Source organism: Macrotis lagotis, chromosome X (genome assembly GCF_037893015.1).
Source record: "Macrotis lagotis isolate mMagLag1 chromosome X, bilby.v1.9.chrom.fasta, whole genome shotgun sequence".
Classification (NCBI taxonomy): domain Eukaryota; kingdom Metazoa; phylum Chordata; class Mammalia; order Peramelemorphia; family Peramelidae; genus Macrotis; species Macrotis lagotis.
In genome coordinates this window covers 189,277,153-189,300,357 of record NC_133666.1, presented here as the reverse complement: position 1 = coordinate 189,300,357, position 23,205 = coordinate 189,277,153, and the positions used below count along the sequence as shown (strand labels likewise).

Genomic DNA, 23,205 nt, shown 5'->3' with positions numbered 1-23,205 from the left:
AAGGGAAAAACCATATCCACTCACTTCTGATTCCAAATCATTTACCAATGTCAAGGCCTTTGGTGGTGAGGCTTTTGGTTGTCTGAGTGGAGATGTCTGTTTGAGAGGATGGTAGTTTAGCCAGTTTTGTCCATGCTACCTATCTCTTTCCCTCCAAGGGCCTTGCTTGCCCTCCACAGTAGATACTTGTAAAGTAAAATGACTGAAGTGAGGTAGAAAAAATTATTGGTCTTGAAGGGGCAGATGAATCATGACATTCCTAGAGGGCCATAAATATCAGAAGTATCTAAGAATGAAGAATGTGATAAGGATGAAGAAAATGAGAGGCAGGCACTGAAGCTGAGAAAGTTAAGAATGGCCTGGCAATTGGTAGATGATTACAAAGACAGAAAGTGACAGTATAAGCATGTGAACCTCACAACAAAGGAAAATTCACTGACGACCAGTGGTGGGGAAATAGTTTAGAAGCAACACTGGGTCAAAATGGGACTGAAGATTCAGGTTAGCCAGTGCTGAGTGCTCTCTCCCTTAACAATAATTTGATTTTCTAATTGTATGTTGCTTATATCAGATTGCTGTCTTGGGGAGGAAGGGGGAGAAAAATTTGGAACTCAAAAATCTTAAAAAAGCGAATGTTGAAAATTGTCTTTACATATAATTAAAAAATGCTTTTAAGACTTAAAAATCCAGAAGATGTCAACAAAAACTTATTTTAAAAAATTGATATTCCAACAAAAATGGATTAAAATTAAAACAACCATTTTGTGAGTTAAATTTGTGACTTCCTTAAGCTTACTGTCCCTCTTTGGATCTTTCTCAGTGATCTTCCTTGGTGCATTCAATGGTGACATTTGTTTTTATCATCATCTAACATCACTTCACCTCGGACAAGGAGCTTCTTGGGTCTATCCCAACTAAATCATTTTTATTTTTAGGGTTGACTTCACCTTTTGTGAGAAAGAGGATACTCTAGCTTCTCTCTTCTTTCTAAATGGAGTACTTCTAGATATATTTTTCCTCAATTCATAAGGAAGGGAAAACAAATATATTTTACAATTCAGACACCTTTTTAGATCAACTATAAAATTTAAAAAGTGCAAACATAATGTATATCCCATGCTGCAACTCAAAAACCAAATCAGAAAAACCTCTAAGCATTTGTTAAAACAATCCAAGGGTTGGGGGCAGCTAAGGTGGTGCAATGAATAGAGCAACAACCTTGGAGTCAGGAGTACCTGGGTTCAAATCCGACCTCAGATACTTAGTAATTACCTAGACATGTGGCCTTGGGCAAGCCACTTAACCCCACTGCCTTGAAAAAAAAACCCTAAAAAAACCCAGTCTAGGTTGTTTAAAATAATCATTAAAGAGTACTTCATTGTATTTATAGCATAATTTATAGAGCACTTTAAAATTTGCAAAGAATGTAACAAGTATTATCTCACATGAACCTCACAACAACCCTGTGAGGTAGGTAGAATTATTTATCCTCATTTTACTGATGAGGACACTAAGGCAGAGAGTCAGTCATATAAGTGTCTCAGGCAGAACCTGAACTTGGAATTTGACTAAAAGTACATTACTCTCTAGTTTCAGAATGCATTTCATGGAAAGCACATCCATCAGCTAATTTTCTAAACTACATCCTGACTATTGTAATCTAGTTTTTTTTGCTGATTCAACATAGTGTTTTACAAAGGACCTAATAGAGCAGGAGAATCTGCTGATGGTTTTCTCTGCTCTTTTCTATACCAGTAGGTACACAGGCTTGCATGTGTTTATGTGTGTGTGTGTGTATGTGTGTTCCAAGAACACATCTGCCCTCCAGAATTACACACTGATGGTTTCTTGAATAATATTTTCTACCATGTCACTAGGGTATCATTCAAGCAAGTGGTATAAAATTTTAAATAAGCCTGACATGCTTATTTTCATCATTACTTTATGATGAAAGTAATTATGGTAGAAGTTGTAGACATAGAATCATGGGACATAAGGCTGGGACTATTGGATTCCTGTTTTTTTATGTATGTGTCATTAGGACTTGGGTTAAATATGAGGAGACGGTGGAGGGTGCATGATATTATTTCTTCCTCCTCAACTCCCAGCATTTTTGCCTCTAACATCGCTTAGCTCACACTCTATTATGTTTAAATGCTCTTTTAACTTCTTTACTATACTGTATGAACTTTGACTTACTCATCTTTGCAATCTCTTCATTATCTACTTATACACAAGCTTATACACAGTAGGTCCTTGATACTTTCAGAACCAGTCATAGTTAAGTATCTAGTGTGATGTGGTGGAAAGGACATTCAAGAGAATCATGTGGAACCCTGGGAAAAGGATAACTTTTCTGAGCCTTATTTGTCTCATCTTGAAAATGAAGTGGCATGGACTATGATTTAGTCAGTAGCTGATCTCTAAAGTACCTCACAGCTAAGCTATACAATTATTCTAGTAATGGACTGATAAGCTATTTGACATGACTGATTCTTCATTTTCTTCACGTGACCATCATCTCTCTCTCTCGATGTAAGAAAGTCAATATCTGAACTTCTGTTGATCCTTTTTAATTCAAGCAACAAGCAATTACTAAGGATGCCATCTCCAAGGAGTGAGGTTCTGTTCTTAGGGCTCTTATATAAAATTTGATGTTCCAATGTATCAATATGTTTATAGTGTTCCTTTTCAGGTGCACATTAGACTTTTAATCTTTTATGTATGCCAACATGAGAGAACCTGGAGTTAACTTTCCTGCCTCATACTCTGACCAAACCAAGTATATATGTCAATGGATCCATGATATTATCAAAGTGGAAACAACATTTTCTGATGCAGTTTGCAAAAACAAAATTGTTTTTTTCATCCTGCATAATTCAAGTCTTTTCATAAGATCTACATAATGTAATGGAGGGACTTTCTTTAGCTCTTTTAATTTAACAGGTTATGCAGCTATCATTCCTTCCTGCCTTAACGAGGCATAATATCATTTGATACTATCTTTTAGGCTAATCCATATACAAAGCAATTACTGTACCCTACTTATAGCCACTGATACCTTTGCTGTCTTGGGACACACTGGCAATTTCTATTTTTTCCAAGACTGCTATATCATGATCTAAGCAGGGGTGGAGAACTTCCAGCCCCCAGGATCATGTAAGGTCTGTGAAATCATTTGGTCTTGTGCTTCCATGGCAACCACAGGTGGGACTCAAAATTCAGTAAGTCTAAGAGTTTATGAGGGGTGAATTAGTTAAATGTTTGATCAAATAAAGAAGGTGAATGGTGTTATAAATATCTAAATGGTCCTTGGCAGAAAAAATGTTCCCCACCCTGATCTACAGGAAGAGCAAAGCACTGCAAAAAATTTTTCAAATATGATCCAGTCCAATCAGTAAATCTGGCCAAGTTCATTTTCTATTTGCAAAACATGTCAAAGATAAATAATAATGGGTTAATACAGTGATCCCAGTGCAGGCTATAATTGTGATATGTATGTATTCTTCATTTACTTTGGTTTTCTAGTATGAATGCCCAGGCCAAATCATACAAATATGGACCTTGGAGTATACTAGTATCTAATGTAACCAGTACAATGTTATCTATAAAACAGTAGCAGCTGGAGAATCTTACTATCTATATCCAACCCTACTTCTACTTGCACTTGATAGAAGACATTTTTCAAGACACTGATTTTATACAGTGAGCATGTGCCTCTCAACATTTTATGCTGTGCCAGTTATTGCTATTCAGAACATACTGAAATAAAATTATCATCTTGTATTGATCAATCAGCAATCACCTACAAAGGTTTCAGGCACTTCAACAGATGCAATTCATTAGATACAAAGACAAAAAGGCTAGACTTGAACTCAGGTTGAGAAAAAAAACCTGTGTTCTTGTGCATACAATCCAAAATATTTAGATTTTGTGACTGCCTTATAAATCCTCTTGATTCATATTAAGTCACTATTCACCAAGATACTCTGCTCTTTTCCACTAGCACTGCTGTCTAAACATGACACACAAATCCTGAATTTTTGGAATTTACAGTTAAGTACTTTACATTATTCCTATGAAATTTCTTCTTACTAGACCTGATCCATTTTTATGGCCTATCACTATCTTTCTGAAAACTCTCATTTGATACATAAATGATTCCTACCAAATTTATATTGGAATAAAACATAAAAATGTTAAGAGCCAAGGAATCAAGGAAATGTTCTCTTCTTGACTTCAATTAGGTCCCATTCTTTTTCTTTATATATGACCCTGTACCGAGTTAGTGATTACAAGTGGTTGTTCCATTATTATTTCTTATGAAAATAGTTATTCATCAACATCTGCAGATCCACTCCATTTCAAACTATCGGTTGTTCTCTCTCTAGTTTCAGCTATAATATTCTCAGGATGATCTATATTATCTACAAATATCTCCCAATAGAAGGAATGAACAAGAGTATAGAGAGTAACACCCATAAAGGAATGAGCAGGCAAGGCTTCACTCATAAGTCTCTGTGCTCTCATCAGTTCATAAAACATAATTCAGTTCTCAGAGGTCAAAAGATTAGGAAATATTCATTTTAAAAATCATCTATACCTTTTGAGGTCTAGAATTCCCACAGGGAATGAAGGGGCACTAAAGGAAAACACAATGCATAAAATATAAAACTTCAGTTACATGAAATTTTTTTTAAAAATTTAAAAATAATTACCTAGCTGTGTGGCCTTGGGCAAGCCACTTAACCCCATTTGCCTTGCAAAAAACAAGTTTAAAAAAATGCACCTACTTAAATAAGACAGAAAAACATTTCTATGGAGAAAATTTCATCAAATGTCTCAGATATAGGTCTGAATGTGTATGTGTGTGTGAGAGAGAGAGAAAGAGAGAAATTGCTCAGTTGATTTTCAATCTTGTCTGACTCTTTGTGACCCCATTTTGAGTTTTCTTGGCTGAGACACTGGAGTGGTTTGCAATTGCCTTCTCCAGATCATTTTATAGCTTAAGTTCAATGACTTGCTTAGGGTCATGTAGCTAGTAAAGTTTCTGAGGCCAGATTTGAACTCAGAGAGATGAGTCTTCCTGACTCTAGCCCAGTGTTCTATTCCCTACAACACCTGGATGCCCCCATGGAACAAATATATGATACCATATATATATGAAATGCCATAATGCTTATCTATTGAGGTTTATTAGTATTATGGAATATTTCATATCATAAATTTCAGTAGATAAGCGGTCAAAGAAATGAACAAACAGTTCCAAAAGACAAGTTATAAACTATTAATAATCATATGAAAGACTTCTCTAGTCCCTAAGAGAAATGCAAATTGAAATAAATTGACAAAAATGACAAATTTGGAAATAATCAAATGTAGAGGGGGCTATGGGAAGAAAGAGATACTAATACATTACTGGTGGAACTATAAATTGACCTGATCCTAGAAAGCAATTTAGAATTATTTTTTAAATATGAAAGGACCTAAAATATCTGTACTATTTGATCCTGAGATCACACAGCTAGGAATATACTCCAAGGTGGTTAAACACTGAAAAAGGGAACATGTGTACCCAAATATTTTTTGCAACACTTCATATGATGTCAATGAACCAGAAATAACATAAGGTGTCCCATCAAATGTAAAGTGGCTAAGCTGGTACATGAATACAATAGAATATTATTGCACTGTAAACAAATAAGAAAAATTCAGAAAAGCATGGCAAAATTTGTATGAAATGAGTAAAAGTGTGAAGTAAAAAGAACTAAGATATAGAAGTGTAAACAAATTAATCACACATATGTAAACAAATGAAATTGAATGCTGTATAATTTTAATGACTAAGTTAAAAAGAACAGGAAAGGGAAAAAAGAAAGTAAGGGGAAGGGGAAGAAGAGAAAAGAAAAGGAAAGGAAAGGAAAAGGGGAAGGGAAAGAAACAAGCTTTTTATTAAGTACCTACTATATTGCTAGGCACTGTGTCTTATAAGCTCTTTACAAATATTACCTCACTTTATCCTCACAATAGTTCTGGGAAGTAGGTGCTGCAATCCCACTTTTTTATATATGAAAAAGCTGAAGTAAACACAAGTGACTTGCCCAGTTCATACAGGTAGTAAGTGCCTGAGACCAGATTTGCAGTTCTATCCACTGCACTATCTACCTACCTAAAGAACTGAAAAAATTGGTATTCATCAGAGAAGTGAGCAACTATAGGTGTAAAAATTATGTTTGCTGTCAGATATGGGTGATGTGTCAGTAGGTTTCCTTCAACTGTTTTTTTCTTTTTTTTAAACCTTTGTTACAAGGAAAGGCTAGCATAGTAAGGGAGGGGAAAAGAATAGATATGGAAATGAATATGAAATTAAAACCAAAAATAAAACAACAACAACAACAAAAATTCCCACTTATGGCTTTAATAGGTTAGCATCAACACACCCATCCTAGTCACAGTTGTTTAGAATCCTTGGGACTAAGAACCAAATGAAAAAGGAGTCTCATCAGTTACCTACCTCACTTTCCTTACTGAAGGCAGGGAGACAGAGGAAGGGAGGACTTTCACCAGAGGGTTCTTACATTGCTACCACAGAAATATTTAGAGGCATTTTTGTCCCCAAAGAATTTCTGGACAAAAAAGTTTCAATTTTTTCTTTTGTGGAAAATTTTCTGTTTTCAGATTTTCAAATTAAACTAATATTTTTGGAGAAAAAAATCACAACATATGTGAAGATAACACCATTATTTATGATAAAACTGAGGAAACAGAACCTGTAGAGATTATGTATATCTGTGTACAAATACTTTCTTTTGGATACTTCCCATGAAAGTTAGAATTTAGAACCATATAGATTATCTACAAAAATTTAAATAAACTCATAACTCAAATCAATTCATATCTAAGTAAGAGTGAGAAATAAAAATCCTCAACCAACTCAATTTGATTCATTTGGAATATTTAAAGTGGACTAATGAATGATTTACATCTTTCTCATCATTCTTTTATTTCTGATCTAAGAGCAAAAGAAAGTTAAATTAATTCAGCACAAAAGAGATAAAACCCTGGTCAAGTAACACACACTCTGAAAATTAGAATGATCAAATGGAAACTAATGATTCCATTAGCATGCAACAACAAAAAAGTTCAAAAAAGTCAAAAGGCTGAAAAATATTAGAAAATGTATTGTCACAAAGTAAAAATCCTGACCTTGGAAAAGAGGTTGAGAGGTAATTTAAGAATAACTGGACTGGTTGAGACACATGACCAAAAAAAGGACCTAGCCATCATATGTAAAAAAAAAAATCATCAAAAAGACCCAGTGCAGATCTTTTAAAACATGAGGGTAAATAAAAAATAGAAAAAATCCTACAAGTTACCTCTTGAAACAAATACCCAAATGAAAACTGCCAGGAACAGTGTAGTTAAAATCTACAATCTCCAGGTAAGGAAAAACAATACTGCAAGCAGCCAGAAAGAAAGAAGTACTGGTGAGATATAGTCAGAATCACACTCACTTTAGTAGTCATCATCATAAAGGAACAAAGATCCTGTAATATAATATTCTAGAAGGAAAGGACATAGGCTTATTGTTAAGAATAATGGGGGAAAAACCAGATCTTTGCTGAAAGAGAGGACTATTAAGTATTCTTGTTGAAAATATCAGAGTTGTGAAATACAAACATAGGAATTTTTTTTAAGTGAATGAGTGAAATAATCATATAGAACTAAACAAGGTGATGTTGTTTTCTCATCCACAGAAATCATATAGGGAGTCTATTCAAACAAAGGATCTGGAAGTGGCTTTGTTATGTTTTTATGATCTTATAAGAAAAAAGGAAAGGAGAAAAAAAAGAAGAAACTAGAAAAGGGAGAGAAAGGTTAGAAATAATCATCTCACAATAGGTACAGGAGTAGAAGTCTATACAAAAAAGAAGGAAGGTGTGGGTGGGGAGGCTGATACTTGGAAGAGGGATAATAGAAAGGGCATAGATTGAGGGATTAGTTTTAAACAAAACAAACTCCAACCAAGGATATATACAAAAAAAAATCTTTTTACAGTTGTTCTTATATTGGCAAAAAATTAGAAACAGAAAATATCAATTGGGAAATGGTTTAATGGTATATAAATGAGATGAATACTATTATGCTGTAAGAAAATGATGAAGGGGATAGTTCAGAAAAACCTGGAAAGACTTAAATGAACTGAGTGAGGTGAATCGAGAATGACAATTTATACTGTGATAACAATATGGTAAAGAAAAACTCTGAAAGAAATTAGGCTTTCTCATTGGTGTAACCACTAGCCAGGTTTCTAAAGAACTAATATGGAAACAGGTTTCTTGCATCCAGATAGACAAAAGGTATTGTAAATTGTAAAATTTGTAAAATTGTAAAAATTATTCACTTCAATGACAAATGATGTGCCGAAGACAAATAAGAGAAAGCTGGAAATATTCACATGAACTAATGCAGAATGGGGTGAACAGAACCAGAAGTATTTATACAATGAACACAAAATTATAAAGACAAATAATTATGGCTTAGGAACTCTGGTCAGCACAATGACTCCAGAAAATACAATAAAACATGCATCCTCCCGAGAGGTTTGAGAAATATTTTTTTGAGGTGGATATTACCAATATAGAAATATGTTTTGCTTGTCTTATACATGCTTATAATAAGGATTTTGCTTTTCTTTCTTTCTCAATTGGGTGGGTAAGGAGTGATAGAAAGGAATGGAGAATTTTATTGATTAAAAAAATGCAATTTAATTTTTTAAAAAGTTGACAGATTTTTGTATGTTTGTGTTCCTCTATCCATCACACTGTGATAACATTTGCTATTTATCAACTTCAGATATGCCAAAATTGAGACAATGTCTACAAATGCTTTGTACTCCTTGGATAAAAGCTAATATGGTTGATGATACTATAATATTTTATTTGGGAAGATGGGATAAAAAAGGAGAAAACCTACCGTGCAAATATGAGGCCAGTGTTCAAACTGTTGAAAAACTCCTTGGTTAAGTTCTTCTTTATACAGGTCTTTGTAAAACTGTGGAAGCTTTGATACCCAAATGCCATTGTTATGCTTGTTTAATATCTCCTTAATTCGCATCTGAACCTCATCCATTTTATAAGTGTTAGACACAGGAGGCATGATGGTTGTTTTTTGAATAGTTTCATTTAAATTATCTTCAAAGCAAAAGATTGAAAGAATTAACCAAAACACTCAATATTTTGTATAAAGATGAAGGAAAAACCACTTCATTACACAAAGCCTTACCTAGAACCACATACATTTAGAGCTGGAAGGCCATCTTCATTATATAAATGAAGAAATTGAGGCCTAGAAAGGTTCAATGGCTTGCCTAAACTTATATAGGCAGTGTTTGCAGACCCAGGATCTGAACCAAGCTCTTCTGATGCTAAACCTAATCTTTCTACACTATCTACATCTGTCTATAGCTTTTCTGCTCATTAGTTTACTATTTCTGCAAACACAACAGGGGATTCTAGGTCTGAGAAGGCTGAATATGGGAGGCAGAAAGGCTAAGGGGCAAAGGAGAAGAGCAAGCTCATTTCACCTCCATTTCAGCGAAAAAGATTGGAGGGGATGTAGTAGCCACACAAAGAAATATTAGGGAAATAATAGCTAACATTCTGTAAGCTTGCTTTAGAGGTAATTCAGAAACATCAAACTGATAGAATTGTTATAGAAAAATGATTAAAATATGCATTTCAAAAACAAGCTTTCTATCTCCAATCCAAAGTGTGTTTTACACAATATTGTCAGAGAGGCAATGACACATGTTCTGACTCACAAATTTTATGGATGTTAAAACTTTTAAGTACTTAGTTTATAAAAATTACTTGTCCAATCTATACATTTTAAGTAAATCGTTTTTTTGAAAACAAGTCCAAAGAAGTGACCAGTCTATAATAAAAAAATAACAAAAGTGACATTTATATAGTAATTTGTGAGTATAGTTTCATATACATTACACCGTACATGATCCCCACAACAATTTTGTAAGAGGTAGCTAGCAAAGTTGCAAAGTATGATGTTCACCTTATAGGTAAGGAAATTGAGTCCTTAAGTCATAGTCCAAGACCAGGCAATTAAGTCAGTGGATCTCAAGGCTTTTGATTCTAAACCCAGTATCTACTACACCAAAAACACCCCTTGTTCTCTTTCTTCAATACTCTAGATGGTAGTTCAGGTATGGGATTATTCTAAAGGATCCAAGACTAGGTTGGGTAATATCAAAGAAGGTCCAACAGCTTAAGGCTCACAATTCAAGGTTTCTATGCCAGAACAGAATTTCTTTAGAAAATAGCTTCCCATCCCTGTCTAAAATTGAATAGCTTATAAAAGTAAAATTTTCCACTATCATTTTTTTTCTATACAAAACCCTAGAGGGCTTCAATTAACAAAACAGTTTTAAAACTATTGGATTACTACAATAGTCTAATAAGAACATTGATAAAAAGTATTTATGGAATATTATAATGTAAAACACATGCAAATCAAATCATAGTTTTAAATTTTCATTTATTTAAGGCAATGGGGTTAAATGACTTGCCCAAGGTCACACAGCTAGGCAATTAAGTGTCTGAGTCCACATTTTAACTCAGGTCTTCCAGGGCTGGTGCTCTATCCACTTTGCCACCTAGCTGCCCCCCAAATCATATTTTTTTTAGTTTTTTGCAAGGCAATGGGGTTAAGTGGCTTGCCCAAGTCCACACAGCTAGGTAATTATTAAGCGTCTGAGACCGGATTTAAACTAAGGTACTCCTGACTTCAGGGCTGGTGCTCTATCTACTGCACCACCTAGCTGCCCCCCAAATCATATTTTTGATGGGCTAACTGAAAAAACTAGATATGTGCTCTCATAAAAAGTTTAATATAATATAAAATATTACACCTCTGTTTAGTATATGTCATATCTAAAGCAACAATTTTTTAAAAAATCTTAAAGTAGAAGGGAAAAAACAAAAAATAAATTTGTATGCCATCAATGTAGTCAAAGTTAAAACACTACTCACTATTATCACCCTCATGGTTGTCATATTCTGATTTCTTCTCTATTCCTTCTTAATCATTTGCTATACCTAAACAGCTACATGGATACTCTGTCATTTCAGAGAAGGAAGGGTGTCCAAATAAGGTTAAAAGGAGAAAATGCTCCATTTCAGAGGCAGGGCTAGTTAGCTTTAGCTTAGTTGGTAGAACATGTTAAGGGGTATCAAGAAATTATATATCATAAAGCATATCATTTATACATACCATTTATATCTTTAGGAGAACTTCTTGACAGATGCACCTGAAATACTGGTGGAAGGGCTGCTTTTGGGTTAGACCTAAAAAAAGCAAAAGAAATTTTACAGTTAAAATTAAGGTCATATGCAAATTAGAGCTTCAAAACTGTATTTTTCATTTAAAGTCTAAGTTTCATTATTCATTAAAATACTTCCAAACAAAGCAAGGATACCAAAAAAAAACTCAGAAGTATCTGACTATCAATTCATCAAATCTGCCAATTTAGAAAAATCAACTTCTATATGATATATTAAATAGCTTTTCTTGATCTTTGAAATCTGAGAATTCCCCATCATTCTTAAGGGACTTGGAAAACAATAAGAAAGAAAAAAACTTGAAGATGAATGGACGATTTGTAGAGAGGTCCTCAAGCATACGAGAGGGGTAGTTAAATGGTACAAATGGTCCTGGGATCAGAAGGACCTGAGTTCAAATCTAATCTCACACTTATATACACCGGCTGTGTGACCTTGGGCAAGTCACTTAATGTCCAACACACACAAAATAAACAAACAAAAAATGCCCCACACATACAAAATAAAAAAAAAAAGAATGTTAATGATGAAAAAGCATTCATAAATGAGAATTGGGATTTCACTCCCCACATATATAAATTTAGGGCTTAAGTATTGGAGTAGTTAAGAAAGGCAGCATGGGTAGAGAAAGAACACTAGACTGGGAATCAAAAGGCCTAGATCCTGGTCTGATTTTGCTACTTATAAACAAGTCAGAAACTCTGAAGACTCACTTTCAAAATCATAACTGCAGAACTAAAAAGGATTTTAGTTATCAAATTGGCCAAGAAGTCCCCTGTAGTTCTAAAATGGGCTACTATGTGGCCAAGTGACTAGAATCCCAAGCATGGAGTCAGATTTCTCTGGGATTCAGCTCTACCTCAGACAGTTACTAGTTCTGTGACTGTAGACAAGTCATTTAACCCTGTTTGCCTCAGATTCCTCCATGGTAAAGTAAGCTGGAGAAGGAAACTGTTCCAGGATCTTTTCCAAGAAAAACCTAATGGGGTCATGAAGACTCAGACATAACTAAATTATAATGATCAAGTTCTAAAACTGTAAGATATATAATGATAAACTAAATCTAAACAACCAAGATTTTGACCATTAAGTGGGTGAAGGTCAAACCACTCTGCCTTGAGCAGATCAAGGATGGTATCTTGCTCACCAATGCTGTTTAAAAAATACCCTTGGAAAAATACCCACTTCCAGAGAAAGAACTGATACAGACCAAAGTATACTATTTTTCGCTATCATTCTTTTTTTAGGGGTGGAGGAGTTTTCAAGTTTTCTTCCTTAAAATGATTAATATGAAATAGGTCTTACATGATTACACATGTATAACCTATAATGGACCTGCCTACTATCTCAAGGAAAGAGGAGAGAAGGGGATAAATGGGTCAGAATTTGGAACTAAAAATCTAAAAAAAATGTTAAAAATTTTGGAGATTATTGTTTAGTATTTAAGAAAGTCTAATTGCTGATATTCTCACTTTATCTTTCATAGTCATAAAATTAGTTTTGATGGAAAAAATAAGTTGTATGAATAGCCAGCCAAAGTATTTCTCATTAAATCATGAATCTATCCTATTACAAAATATTTTATTATTCTTTTGCCCTATAGTTGTGAAAGCCTCACAAAGCAAAGCCACTTTGACTGTTTTGATGGTTCTATAATCATTGTTAGTTAAAATTTTAAAAACTTAGAGAAAAATGTTACCTTAAAATTAGGCACAAGAAAGTTTCAGATCAGGGTGAGGAAATATGAGCCATAAATTGAATCCTATTTTATTATTTATCATTAAACATATTTTTTAAAATGAAGTATCTACTACTTGCTCACAAGTCATATTATTTATATATTAATATCAATTAAAACCAAGTATCTGTACAGCTGAGAGAACACTTTCGAGGTAAGATGTTCTTCATTGTGGATGCTGGAACATTCTCAACTTAGCATTTTAACTTGTGATTTATTAAGACTGAGATGTTAAGGCATCTATTTACCAGTAAATTTTTGACAAATTACTTTGATGGGGAAGCATATTATAATGGAAAGAGAATTGGTTGTAGTATCAGAAGACCTGAGTTTAAATTCCACCTCCATTACTCATTACCTGTATGACCTTGGCTTTACCCTTTAAAATCTGTTTTCTTGTCTGCAAAAATGAGGGTTGGACTAGACAGCTTCTAAAGTTTTTTCCAGCTTTAGTTCCATGAAGCCATGTTGAAACAAGGAATAGAGGAGGTAGAAGATGAACTGACAATAAAAGCAATAGACTTAAACTACTTGGAGTTGGGGAGGTATGCTCAGTGTGCCACATGCTTGGAAAAAAGGCGAATGTGAGAAGTTCTGTCTAGTTAGGAGAATGGAACAAAGACTGAAAACATGGTCAAACAAGGAGATATTTTCTGGTAGCTAAGGGGTTCAGAGCTTCTGATGTTGAGTGAAGGGGTCAATACCAGGCAGCCATTGGACAAGAGGTGAAGGACATAATATATACATACGTGCAGTGGTCACGGTAATACTTCCCCTGTTAAGGGGAAGTTGATAGTAAAGATCATCATCTTCCCCATTTTGTTTCTCATCTCCCCTGAAAGTCTTTTATCCATTTTTTGAGTATCTCTCTCCCCCAATATCTTTTCAACTCTCTTTCCTGCTTTTTCCTTATGCATATCAAACTCATGCATATCAATGCTCAACTCTTTTTTTCTTCCCCTTGTCAAAATGATTTTTCTACTAAATTTCCCATAGAGTTCTTAATGGTCTTAATATAATAATTTATAAAATTCTATAACATTAATAATGCTTCAGAACAATGTTTTATATATAGTATGCACTAATTAAATTTTCAATGGTTAACTCAAAGAGGCTAACATCAAAAAAGAGGCTCAGAGGACAGTTACTCAATTATTTGGGCTGATAAAATTGGAAAACTGAAACTAAGATCTGGCAATTCTGAAAGTACTTTAAGTACAATATTAAAGAATCTTCTTCAGTTACTGTCAAGAGTCTAGTGTCAAGCTTCCCTAGAAATTCAAAGATGTGTGGAAATAAAGTTGAAACCATACAGAGGGAATCAGAGATAACTTCTTGACTCATTTAGTTATGGCCATTTCACTGTTAAGCTCATTCCCATTGCTAGAAGAGAACTCCCTTTCCAAGTTACCTCTCTGTATTTTTCCCCTCCCCCCCTTATCCATATTCCCCAGTATTTTGTTTCTGAATAACACCCCCTTCAGTGTGTTTGCCCTCCTATATCACCCCCTCCCCCTAGTTACCTCTCTACTAACATGCATGGTCACATTCTCCTATTAGAATGGGAAACTTCTCAAGGTCAGGGATTATCTTTTTTAATTTTTTGAATCACCAGCATTTGGTACAAAGTAGACTCTTAATAAATGCTTTTTTCATTTATTCATTCATGCATGCATGCATGCATACATTCACCAGTTCATTTGTTCATTAATTTAAGAAAAAGTGATTGGCTTTGTTTTAAAAACCAAGAAAAAAAAGAAAAAGAACATTTATAAACCAGTGGAGGTCAAAAAACCTGAATCCTAGAGGAATAAAGACATAGAGGGGAGGAAAAACAGAAAGGCAAGGAAACAAATCATAGCATCTGATTTGGAAAAGCTTTGGGATGATCTAATTGAACCTGTACCTGTCCAAGAATATGACTTATAATATTCCAAAATGAGCCTTCCTTTGAAGGTCTTTAGTGAGGGAGCTCACTCTTTGTGCAGATCTCATTGTTGAAATATTTTTCCTTACATCAAGCCTAAATCTCTCTTTTTTGAAACAACAGGTAATGTATTGTTCCTTTCTGTTTTCTGGGGTCAAACAGAACCCTTCTCTGGAGAAGAGGAAAAAATAGAAATAACAAAAAAAATAACCACTGAGAATAAGAAAGGAAAAAGGGAGACAGAACACAGTAATTTAAGTAGATCATGACAGAGAACAGAATACAGCTCATAAGTAGAAAAGAAAGGTAGAAAAAAATGAAACAATCTACAATAGTCTATACATCCCTAAAGAAGGACAGTGTCCAAAAAGCAGTACAGTTTTATACCAGCCTGCTACTCTGTACAAGCTATTATTCTGTCACATAGCTCCCCAATTCTTGTAGCAAAAAGCAAAAGAGAAACACTGGTGTTGTGTCAACACCAAAAGAAAACAGATTTTAGACTACTTTATAACTTTACTTTTGATAGATTCAGTTAATCCTTCAAAATTTCATCCTGAAATTCAGGTAATCTGCCACCTGAGAATAGAGGTTAGTGAGATCATGCAACCCTGGCTTATCCCTGGACCCTTTTGATCCAGGTATAACTTATCAGACTGAGATTTCTTTCAGGGTGGGTGTAAGGGGGTAAGACTACAGTTACCCATTGTCGAAACCAAAGATAAACAAACTAGGAAGTTATGGAGATCCACACCAGCAGGAATACTTCAGGAAATGTGAGAGTCTGAAGAAGTCCCTCATAATGTGAAAAACTAAGAGCTCACTTTAAAGAAAAAAGAGTCTATAATGTCTTAATTCCAAGTTTAACCACTTACACTAAAATTCTATGAAGCTTTCTAATTGATAGTAATGACTTGAGTATGTCCCCTAAATCTTGCCATCTCTACCTCTTCAGGATCTAGGAATATTAGACTGGAAATCACAGGTCTGGGGGGGTCTGGTATCGCCATTTTCAATGACCTGTTTTCTCTATGTAGATGATTCTTTAATTCTGTCCTTTTTTAAAAGCGTATCTTCTAATGAATAGTTCTACTTGAATGTTCCACTTTCACTAAAACTCAACATACATAAATCAACCCTTCACACCACAAACTAGTTTCTGACTTCAAAAAAAGAAAAAAATCTCTCACCAGACTTGAAATTTTGTAATAATTGACTTTTCCCTTCTCTTTCACCTTCATATCCAATCAACTTCCAATTATAATCACTTCTTCCTTCATAAGGTACCCTTCATATGTACCTCAAGTTCTATCCTGCAGCCCCTGCCTTAGTCTAGGTTTTTATGACCTCAGAATTGGATTATTGCAGTAAGCTTCCTTACTGGTCTCTGCTTCCAGTCTCTCCCTCACATCATTACTGTCAAGCTAAATCTTCCTAAAATATGATTAATCTCTTGATCAAAAACCTTTAGTTTATCTCCTTATTGCCAACTACAATCTGGATTTAATTTCTCTTTTCAACTTTAACTACCACTGCTGTCCTAAAATGAATGCTTCATTCCACTCATACTAGTCTACTCTCTTGAAAAGACCCTGAGAACCCCTATTTCTCCATCTTTTGTTATCTATAAATATTGCCATTTCCCTCTCCTTTGCTTTACCAAAAAATTCACCTAGCTGTGTGGCCTTGGGTAAGCCACTTAATCCCATTAGCCTTGCAAAAAGTAAAAAATAAAAATGTAAAAATTCAACAATGAATTATTTTGCAGCTAATTAACAAGAGGAAAGACATAAATTTTACTGGTCCAATGTCAACAAAGTACATTAAAGGAATGAAAAAATGATTATCACAACTTAATAAGTACTGTTAATGCCATACTTCTAAATGGACCTATGAATTCAAGAGCTTATCTTTGTCAACAACTATTAAAACCTAATATCAAAATAAACTGAACGATGAACCATATCTTCAAATTGCTGTAAAATAGAGATACAACCAAAGTTTTTAAAAAAGTAATTACATTATTTTCACTTAAAGTATCATTTATATTGAGAAAAAGGTTTTATATCATTAGTAAAATATTTTCAAAGGAATTCATATTTCTCATCCTTACAAAAATTCTATTTATGTCTAAATTTTATAAAATACATATTAGTAAAATTACACTAACATATCTGATAATAAGTAAAATAAATATAGACATATGTATGCATAAGATAGTAGTAAACATTTTTAACTGATAGTAAAATAGAAGTGACACTAGCAGCCACTTACCTCAAAGTCGTTCTGAGGCTCAGGTGAGGTTATGTATGTATGTATGTATATATGTATGCTTGAATGGGGAGTACTTTGCAATCCTTAAAGGGCTCTACAAATATGAGTAATGACTATTAGGCCCCAGGAAGTTATGCAGTTTACACTCTACTATTTTTAGATGAGACAAATAAGAATATGTTGATATAGTTAATTACAATCAAACATTTATCATGTGTTTACCCTGGGTCATGCATTGGGGACACAAGAATGAAACAACCCTATTTCACTCAAAAGGAGCTAACTCTAATGGGGTAAACAAGGGCATGTATCAATATATAAAATATAAATTTAATTATAAATATAAATAATATAATGCATTATATATTATATATTTGTTTATATATTATATATTTATTATTATTAATTATTATATACTTATTATTATTATTATATTACTTACATATATAATAAAGACAAGACAGTTTGGTGAGGAAGACACAGTAGTTCGGGGAAGAGATCAGGATTGGTGCTGTAGAGGTTAAGGAGACAATGCAAAGGGGTAGAGATCTGGCTGCTAGGTGGCGTAGTGGATAAAGCACCGGCTTTGGAGTCAGGAGTACCTGGGTTCAAATCCGGTCTCAGACACTTAATAATTACCTAGCTGTGTGGCCTTGGGCAAGCTACTTAACCCCATTTGCCTTGCAAAAAAACCTAAAAGAAAAGAAAAGAAAAGACAAAGGGGTAGAGATGGCAGATGGAGCATTAAAGGTTAGGAACATAGAAGTAGCCAGTTTGGAGGGATCATAAGAATGCAAGAAGGTGAATAATATTTAATGAAGCTGAAGTGATAGGCTGGGGCTAAATTAGGGCTTTAAAAGCTAGCAGAAGTTTCCATTGTATCCTAGAGGCAACAGGAGGCCACTGGAATTGACTGAAAAGGTGTGTGATATATTATATCTATGCCTAAGGAAAATTATTTTGTCAAAAATGTGGAGGAGTGAAATGGAGAGAGATTTTGGGTAAGGAAACCAATCAGAAGATTGTGGAAATGATGAAAGACAAAGAAAAGAAAGGTCTAAATCAAAGGGTAAAGTCCAATGAGAAAGATGCTGTGAAGGTAGAAAGGGCAATTATATTATAAAATGATCACTTTAGAGTTTCTAAAACACTCTACATATACAGAGAATTCCAAGAGTCATGATGCCGTTTGAAATTTTAATAGCTGTAAATCTAACTTGATCCTCAAAACAACCCATCATCTCCAATTTGCAGAGGAAGGAACTGAAACTCAGACAGTGTAAGTTATTCGCTCAGAGTCACACAGTTAGCAAGGGTCTGAGGCAGAACTCAAACCCAAGGCCAGCTAGGGATACTATGCCCTGTAATCTCCCTGATATATACAAAGACTCCTATATCCAAAAGAGATTCAGTCCTGATTCTGGGAAGTGTTAAATATGACTGTACACACACACACACACACACACACACACACACACAGAATAGAAAAGGTTACAACTCTCCTTCTTGTAATTATCTGTATTTGTTCTCTTTATTATGATTCTTTTAAAATATATCATCCTTTCTCCTTGTTGAGTAGGGATCATTCATTGGTTATTTTTGTAAAACCAGCACCTGACACAGACCCTGGAACAAGGTGCTTCATAAATACTTCTTGATTGTGTGAGAAAGAAAAAATTTTCAGTTGGAAAAAGAAATTTAAGTAGTCCTTCTCTAAGGAACTCAAAGGATGTTCCCAGAACAATTTTGCAAAGGAAAAAGATGATATCACCCGGGGAGAAAACTTCCAAGAAAAGAAACAAGCAAAAGTATACATTCCTTTGCTAATTAGCTACTTTTTATATTAACATATTTACTGATATATCTAGATTTTCTTTGCTCCTATATTCCCATCACCTCACTACAGATACAAACTGAGAAGACAATCATGAAAAATGTTTGCATAATTTTTCCCTCTGTTGAAATAACAGTGGCAGAGATTTCTCTAGATTGAATGAGCCTTGTTATAATAAATGTTAAATTAAAGGAGCTGTGGGTGCTTGACTTTAGTGGGATAAGAAAAAAAATCAGTCAACACATTCCACTTCTACCTCCTACCTATTTGTACTGCCATATTGTGCATTCCCTTTTTGGGGGGAAGGTGTGATTTTGGGAATGTATGGGTCATGGAAAGAGGAAGAGAAGTAGCAGCTTTTGAGTGGCGCTAAGAAGTTACAAGTCTATGATAGCTATTTTGTCTTGTCTTTTTGGGCAGTATTTAGAATTTCCAACAGGGTCAATGATATATACTTCATGAGACAGAGAAAAACAGGGAGAAGATATCAGAAAAAATTCTCTGCTTTGACTGCCTGTATTTAAAACATAAAACAGTTTTTATCATATTGGCTTTCTTTTGTCTATGTATATGGAGAAAAAAACATATAACTTTTTTGGTTCCTTTTCAAATTTCCCAGGGTGAGGTACAATGTTCTTGCCCCAGTTGCCTTTCTACTTCCTTTCCTGTAGAGGGATATAATGGAGGAGAGGTGGAGTTGCAGCTATAACAATGATCTAGACTGTTTTCTTTATTTTTCTTTTTTGCAAGGCAATGGGCTTAAGTGGTTTGCCCAAGGCCACACAGCTAGGTCATTATTAAGTGTCTGAGGCTGGATTTGAATTCAGGTACTCCTGACTCCAGGACTGGTGCTCTATCCACTGTCCCACCTAGCTGCCCCCTAGACTTTTAACCAAAGGTGCCTAAAAGTATGTAGGCATCTATGTTGTGAGAAAGTGGAAAGTTTAACTAGATGAATATTCACAATAATAATTACTGATTTTTTATTGAGGCATAATAATGATGATCTCTCTTTTAATGTGACTACAAGGAGCAATCTGTAAGAAACAAAACTGATGGTATAACTGCCAAGCTAATAAAACATGAATTTAACTGAAAGAATAGTTCTAAAATGTTAAATGATATTAATCCAAGCATAACAACAATTTAGTAGACTCTAAAATGAATATGCAGATGTTGCAATGATGAATACAAATGTTTTATTAATATATAATAATATAATTTTATATTCTCACATTAACATAAAATGTATGCTTTGCTTTTTGAAATAGGTAGCAACTTGATGCAATAAAATAAAGGGGGGCATGTTATATAGTCTTGCCTTTCCTCCTACTCAGACCTTCCATTATAACCTTGGAATCCCAATTTCTTTTTTTGTATACTTTTTTATTTTTTTTGTTTATTTTATATTACAATAATTTTGTTATAAGAGTAAACATAAACCCCCCTACCACCCCCCAGAAGATGAGAAACCTCAAGAATAGTTGAGAGAGAAAGAAATAGTTGAGAGAGAAAAAATGTATTTCAGTCTGTGTTCAGATTCCAATGGCTCTGTCTCTGGGGTGAGTTGCTTTCTTTATCATAATTCCATCACAGAAGTTGCTTCAATATTTTTCCCACTGTTGCTATTACTAGCTGTATTTCCCTCCACTCTATTCCTTCCCACTCTCATTCATTCTATTCTCTCTCTCCTTTCATCCTGGTCCTGTCCAAAAGTGTGTCATACCCTGAGTACCCTCCCCCACAATCTTCCCTCTGTTCTATCACCTATTCCCCCCATCCCCTCCTTTTCTTCTCATTTTAGTCTAGGGTAAGATAGATTTCTGTACCCTATTAAGTGTGTCTGTTATTTCCTCTCTGAGACATTTCTGATGAAAATGAAGGCTCACTCATTCCCCCTTGTCTTTCCCCATTCCATTGAAAAGCTTTTTCTTGACTCTTATGTGAAATAGCTTAGCTCCTTCTTCATCTCCTTTCTCTTCCTCCCAGTACTTCCCTTTATCACCTATTGATTCCATCTTTTTATTACATTATACCATTATATTCCGTTCCTTCCTGTGCCTTGTCTATATATGCTCCTTCCAACAGCTCTTATAAATGAGGAAGTTCATATGAGTTATCAATATCTTCTTCCCATGCAGGGAATACAAACAGTTCAATGTCATTAAATTCCTCATAGTTAGTCCTTCTTGTCCACCCCCTCTATGGTTCACCAGAATCCTGTACTTGGAGATCAAACTTTCTGTTCAGCTCTGGATATTCTAATAGGAAAGTATGAAAGTCCCCTTTTCATTGAAAGTCCATCTTTTCTCCTAAAAGAGGATGTTCAGTTTTTCTGAGTAATTGATTCTTGGTTGTAAACCAAGATCTTTTGCCTTCCAGGATATTATATTCCAATTCCTATGAGCCTTTAATGTAGATGTTGCCAGATCCAATGTAATCCTGACAATGGAGCCTCAGTAGTTGATTTGTTTGTTTCTGACAGCTTTTAGTAATTCCTCTTTGACTTGGGAGTCTTGAAAAATGAAGTCTAGGCTCTTTTCCTGGTCATGACTTTCAGGTAGCCCAATAATTTTTAAATTATTTCTTCTGAATCTGTTTTTGAGGTCGGTTGTTTTTCCAATGAGATATTTCATATTTTCTCCTAATTTTTGACTTTTTTGGAAGAGTTTTATTTCTCCCTGATTTCTTGCAGTCATCAGCTTCTTTTAGTTACATTCTGCATTTGAAGGAACTATTTTTTTCAGAGAGCATTTTTATCTCCTTTTCCAGCTGGCCTTTTCTGCTTTTTAAGGCATTCTTCTCCTCATTTGCCTTTTGTTTTGCTTTTGCCATTTGGCCTAACTGTTTTTAACATATTATTTTCTTCAATATTTTTCTGTATTTCTTTCAACAAGCTGCTGATTGGTTTTCATGATTTTTCTGCATTGCTCTCATTTCTCCTTCCAATCTTTCCTCCACCTCCCTTAATTACTTTTCAAAGTCTTTTTTTGAGTTCATCTATAGTCTGAGCCCATTTTCTATTTCTCTTGGGGGTTTTAGATACAGAAAATTTGATTTTGTCATCATCTGAGTATATGTTTTGATCTTCCATGGGATCAAAGTAATTTTCTGTGCTCAGAGTCTTCTTTTGTTCTTTCTTTTGTTGTTTACTCATTTCCTGAGCCCAAGACTAGTTTACAGCATTTGCAAGGCTTTGGGAGTTTTTTTGGGGACACCCCACTGGGACCTTTATTCCTCCAAGGTCTTATGTTCTCTTGCCTGTGCTTTGATATGTAGATGACCACAGCACTCCCCTCTGCCCTGGAGATGTAAGGAGGAACCCTGCTCGGCTATCTTAGTATGGAAGACCAAAGTGTAAGCTGGATCTGAGTGCAGAGTCCCGCCCCAGGGAGAGCAGAGAAATTTCTGCAGTTTCCTCTGACCCCCTTACTATCAGTGGGCTGTGCTCTGGAGGTACAAGCTGGTTTTCCCCGATTCTCACTACAGGTTCTGTGGCCAATGCTCCTCACTCCACACTCATTCTGGTGCAGCAGAGTTCTCTTGCTGCCCCTTCAAGCTGTTCCTGGTGAACCCTGGGCTGGGCTGTGCTATGCTAAGGGTGAGGTTTTTTTCCCCAACTCTAGGTTCTTGTGAAACACACCTTTCCCGTGGAACTTCTAAGTTATCTTGGACTGGGAAATTGTATCACTCAGTCTTTCTGTGGGTTCTGCTCCTCTAAATTTTGGCTAGAGTCATAATTTGATGACTTTTGGAGTTTGATGGAATATATGTCAATCCCAAAGAGGTCAAAATATTTTTCTACAAAAATTTAGCTGTTTAATGACACAGAACCCAAATCTCTTAATTCCTAGTCTGTGGCCCTTTTCTAAAGGCCTTTCCTTTCCCTATTCCCACCTCCACCTCACCCCTCCAACAGAAGAAAAATTTAACTTTGGGTTCTTTTGTTATTTGTTTCAACATACATCTAACATGACAATTTTAAAGTGTTTTATGGAAAGTCTTTTTTTGTTGTTTGAGCTGAACTTGTGCTATTTTGCCACAGAAGAACTAAAAATATTTTCTGTCATTTCTA

At 34.8% G+C, this 23,205-nt stretch overlaps 1 protein-coding gene across 4 annotated transcripts in view; it reads right to left on the bottom strand.

Annotated features, from left to right (window-relative positions):
* TDRD7 (tudor domain containing 7) overlaps positions 1-23,205 on the bottom strand; it is a 120,388-nt gene that overhangs the window by 59,304 nt on the left and 37,879 nt on the right. For 3 of the 4 annotated variants that reach the window (XM_074203432.1, XM_074203431.1, XM_074203433.1), the window contains exons 5-6: positions 11,290-11,363; positions 8,977-9,194 (exon numbers count right to left, since the gene is read on the bottom strand). In XM_074203432.1, the coding sequence (XP_074059533.1) occupies positions 8,977-9,194; positions 11,290-11,363 (292 nt within the window). Of the gene's footprint in view, positions 1-8,976; positions 9,195-11,289; positions 11,364-16,212; positions 16,832-23,205 lie in introns of those variants that run through there. The other variant, XM_074203434.1, reaches the window with a different exon arrangement.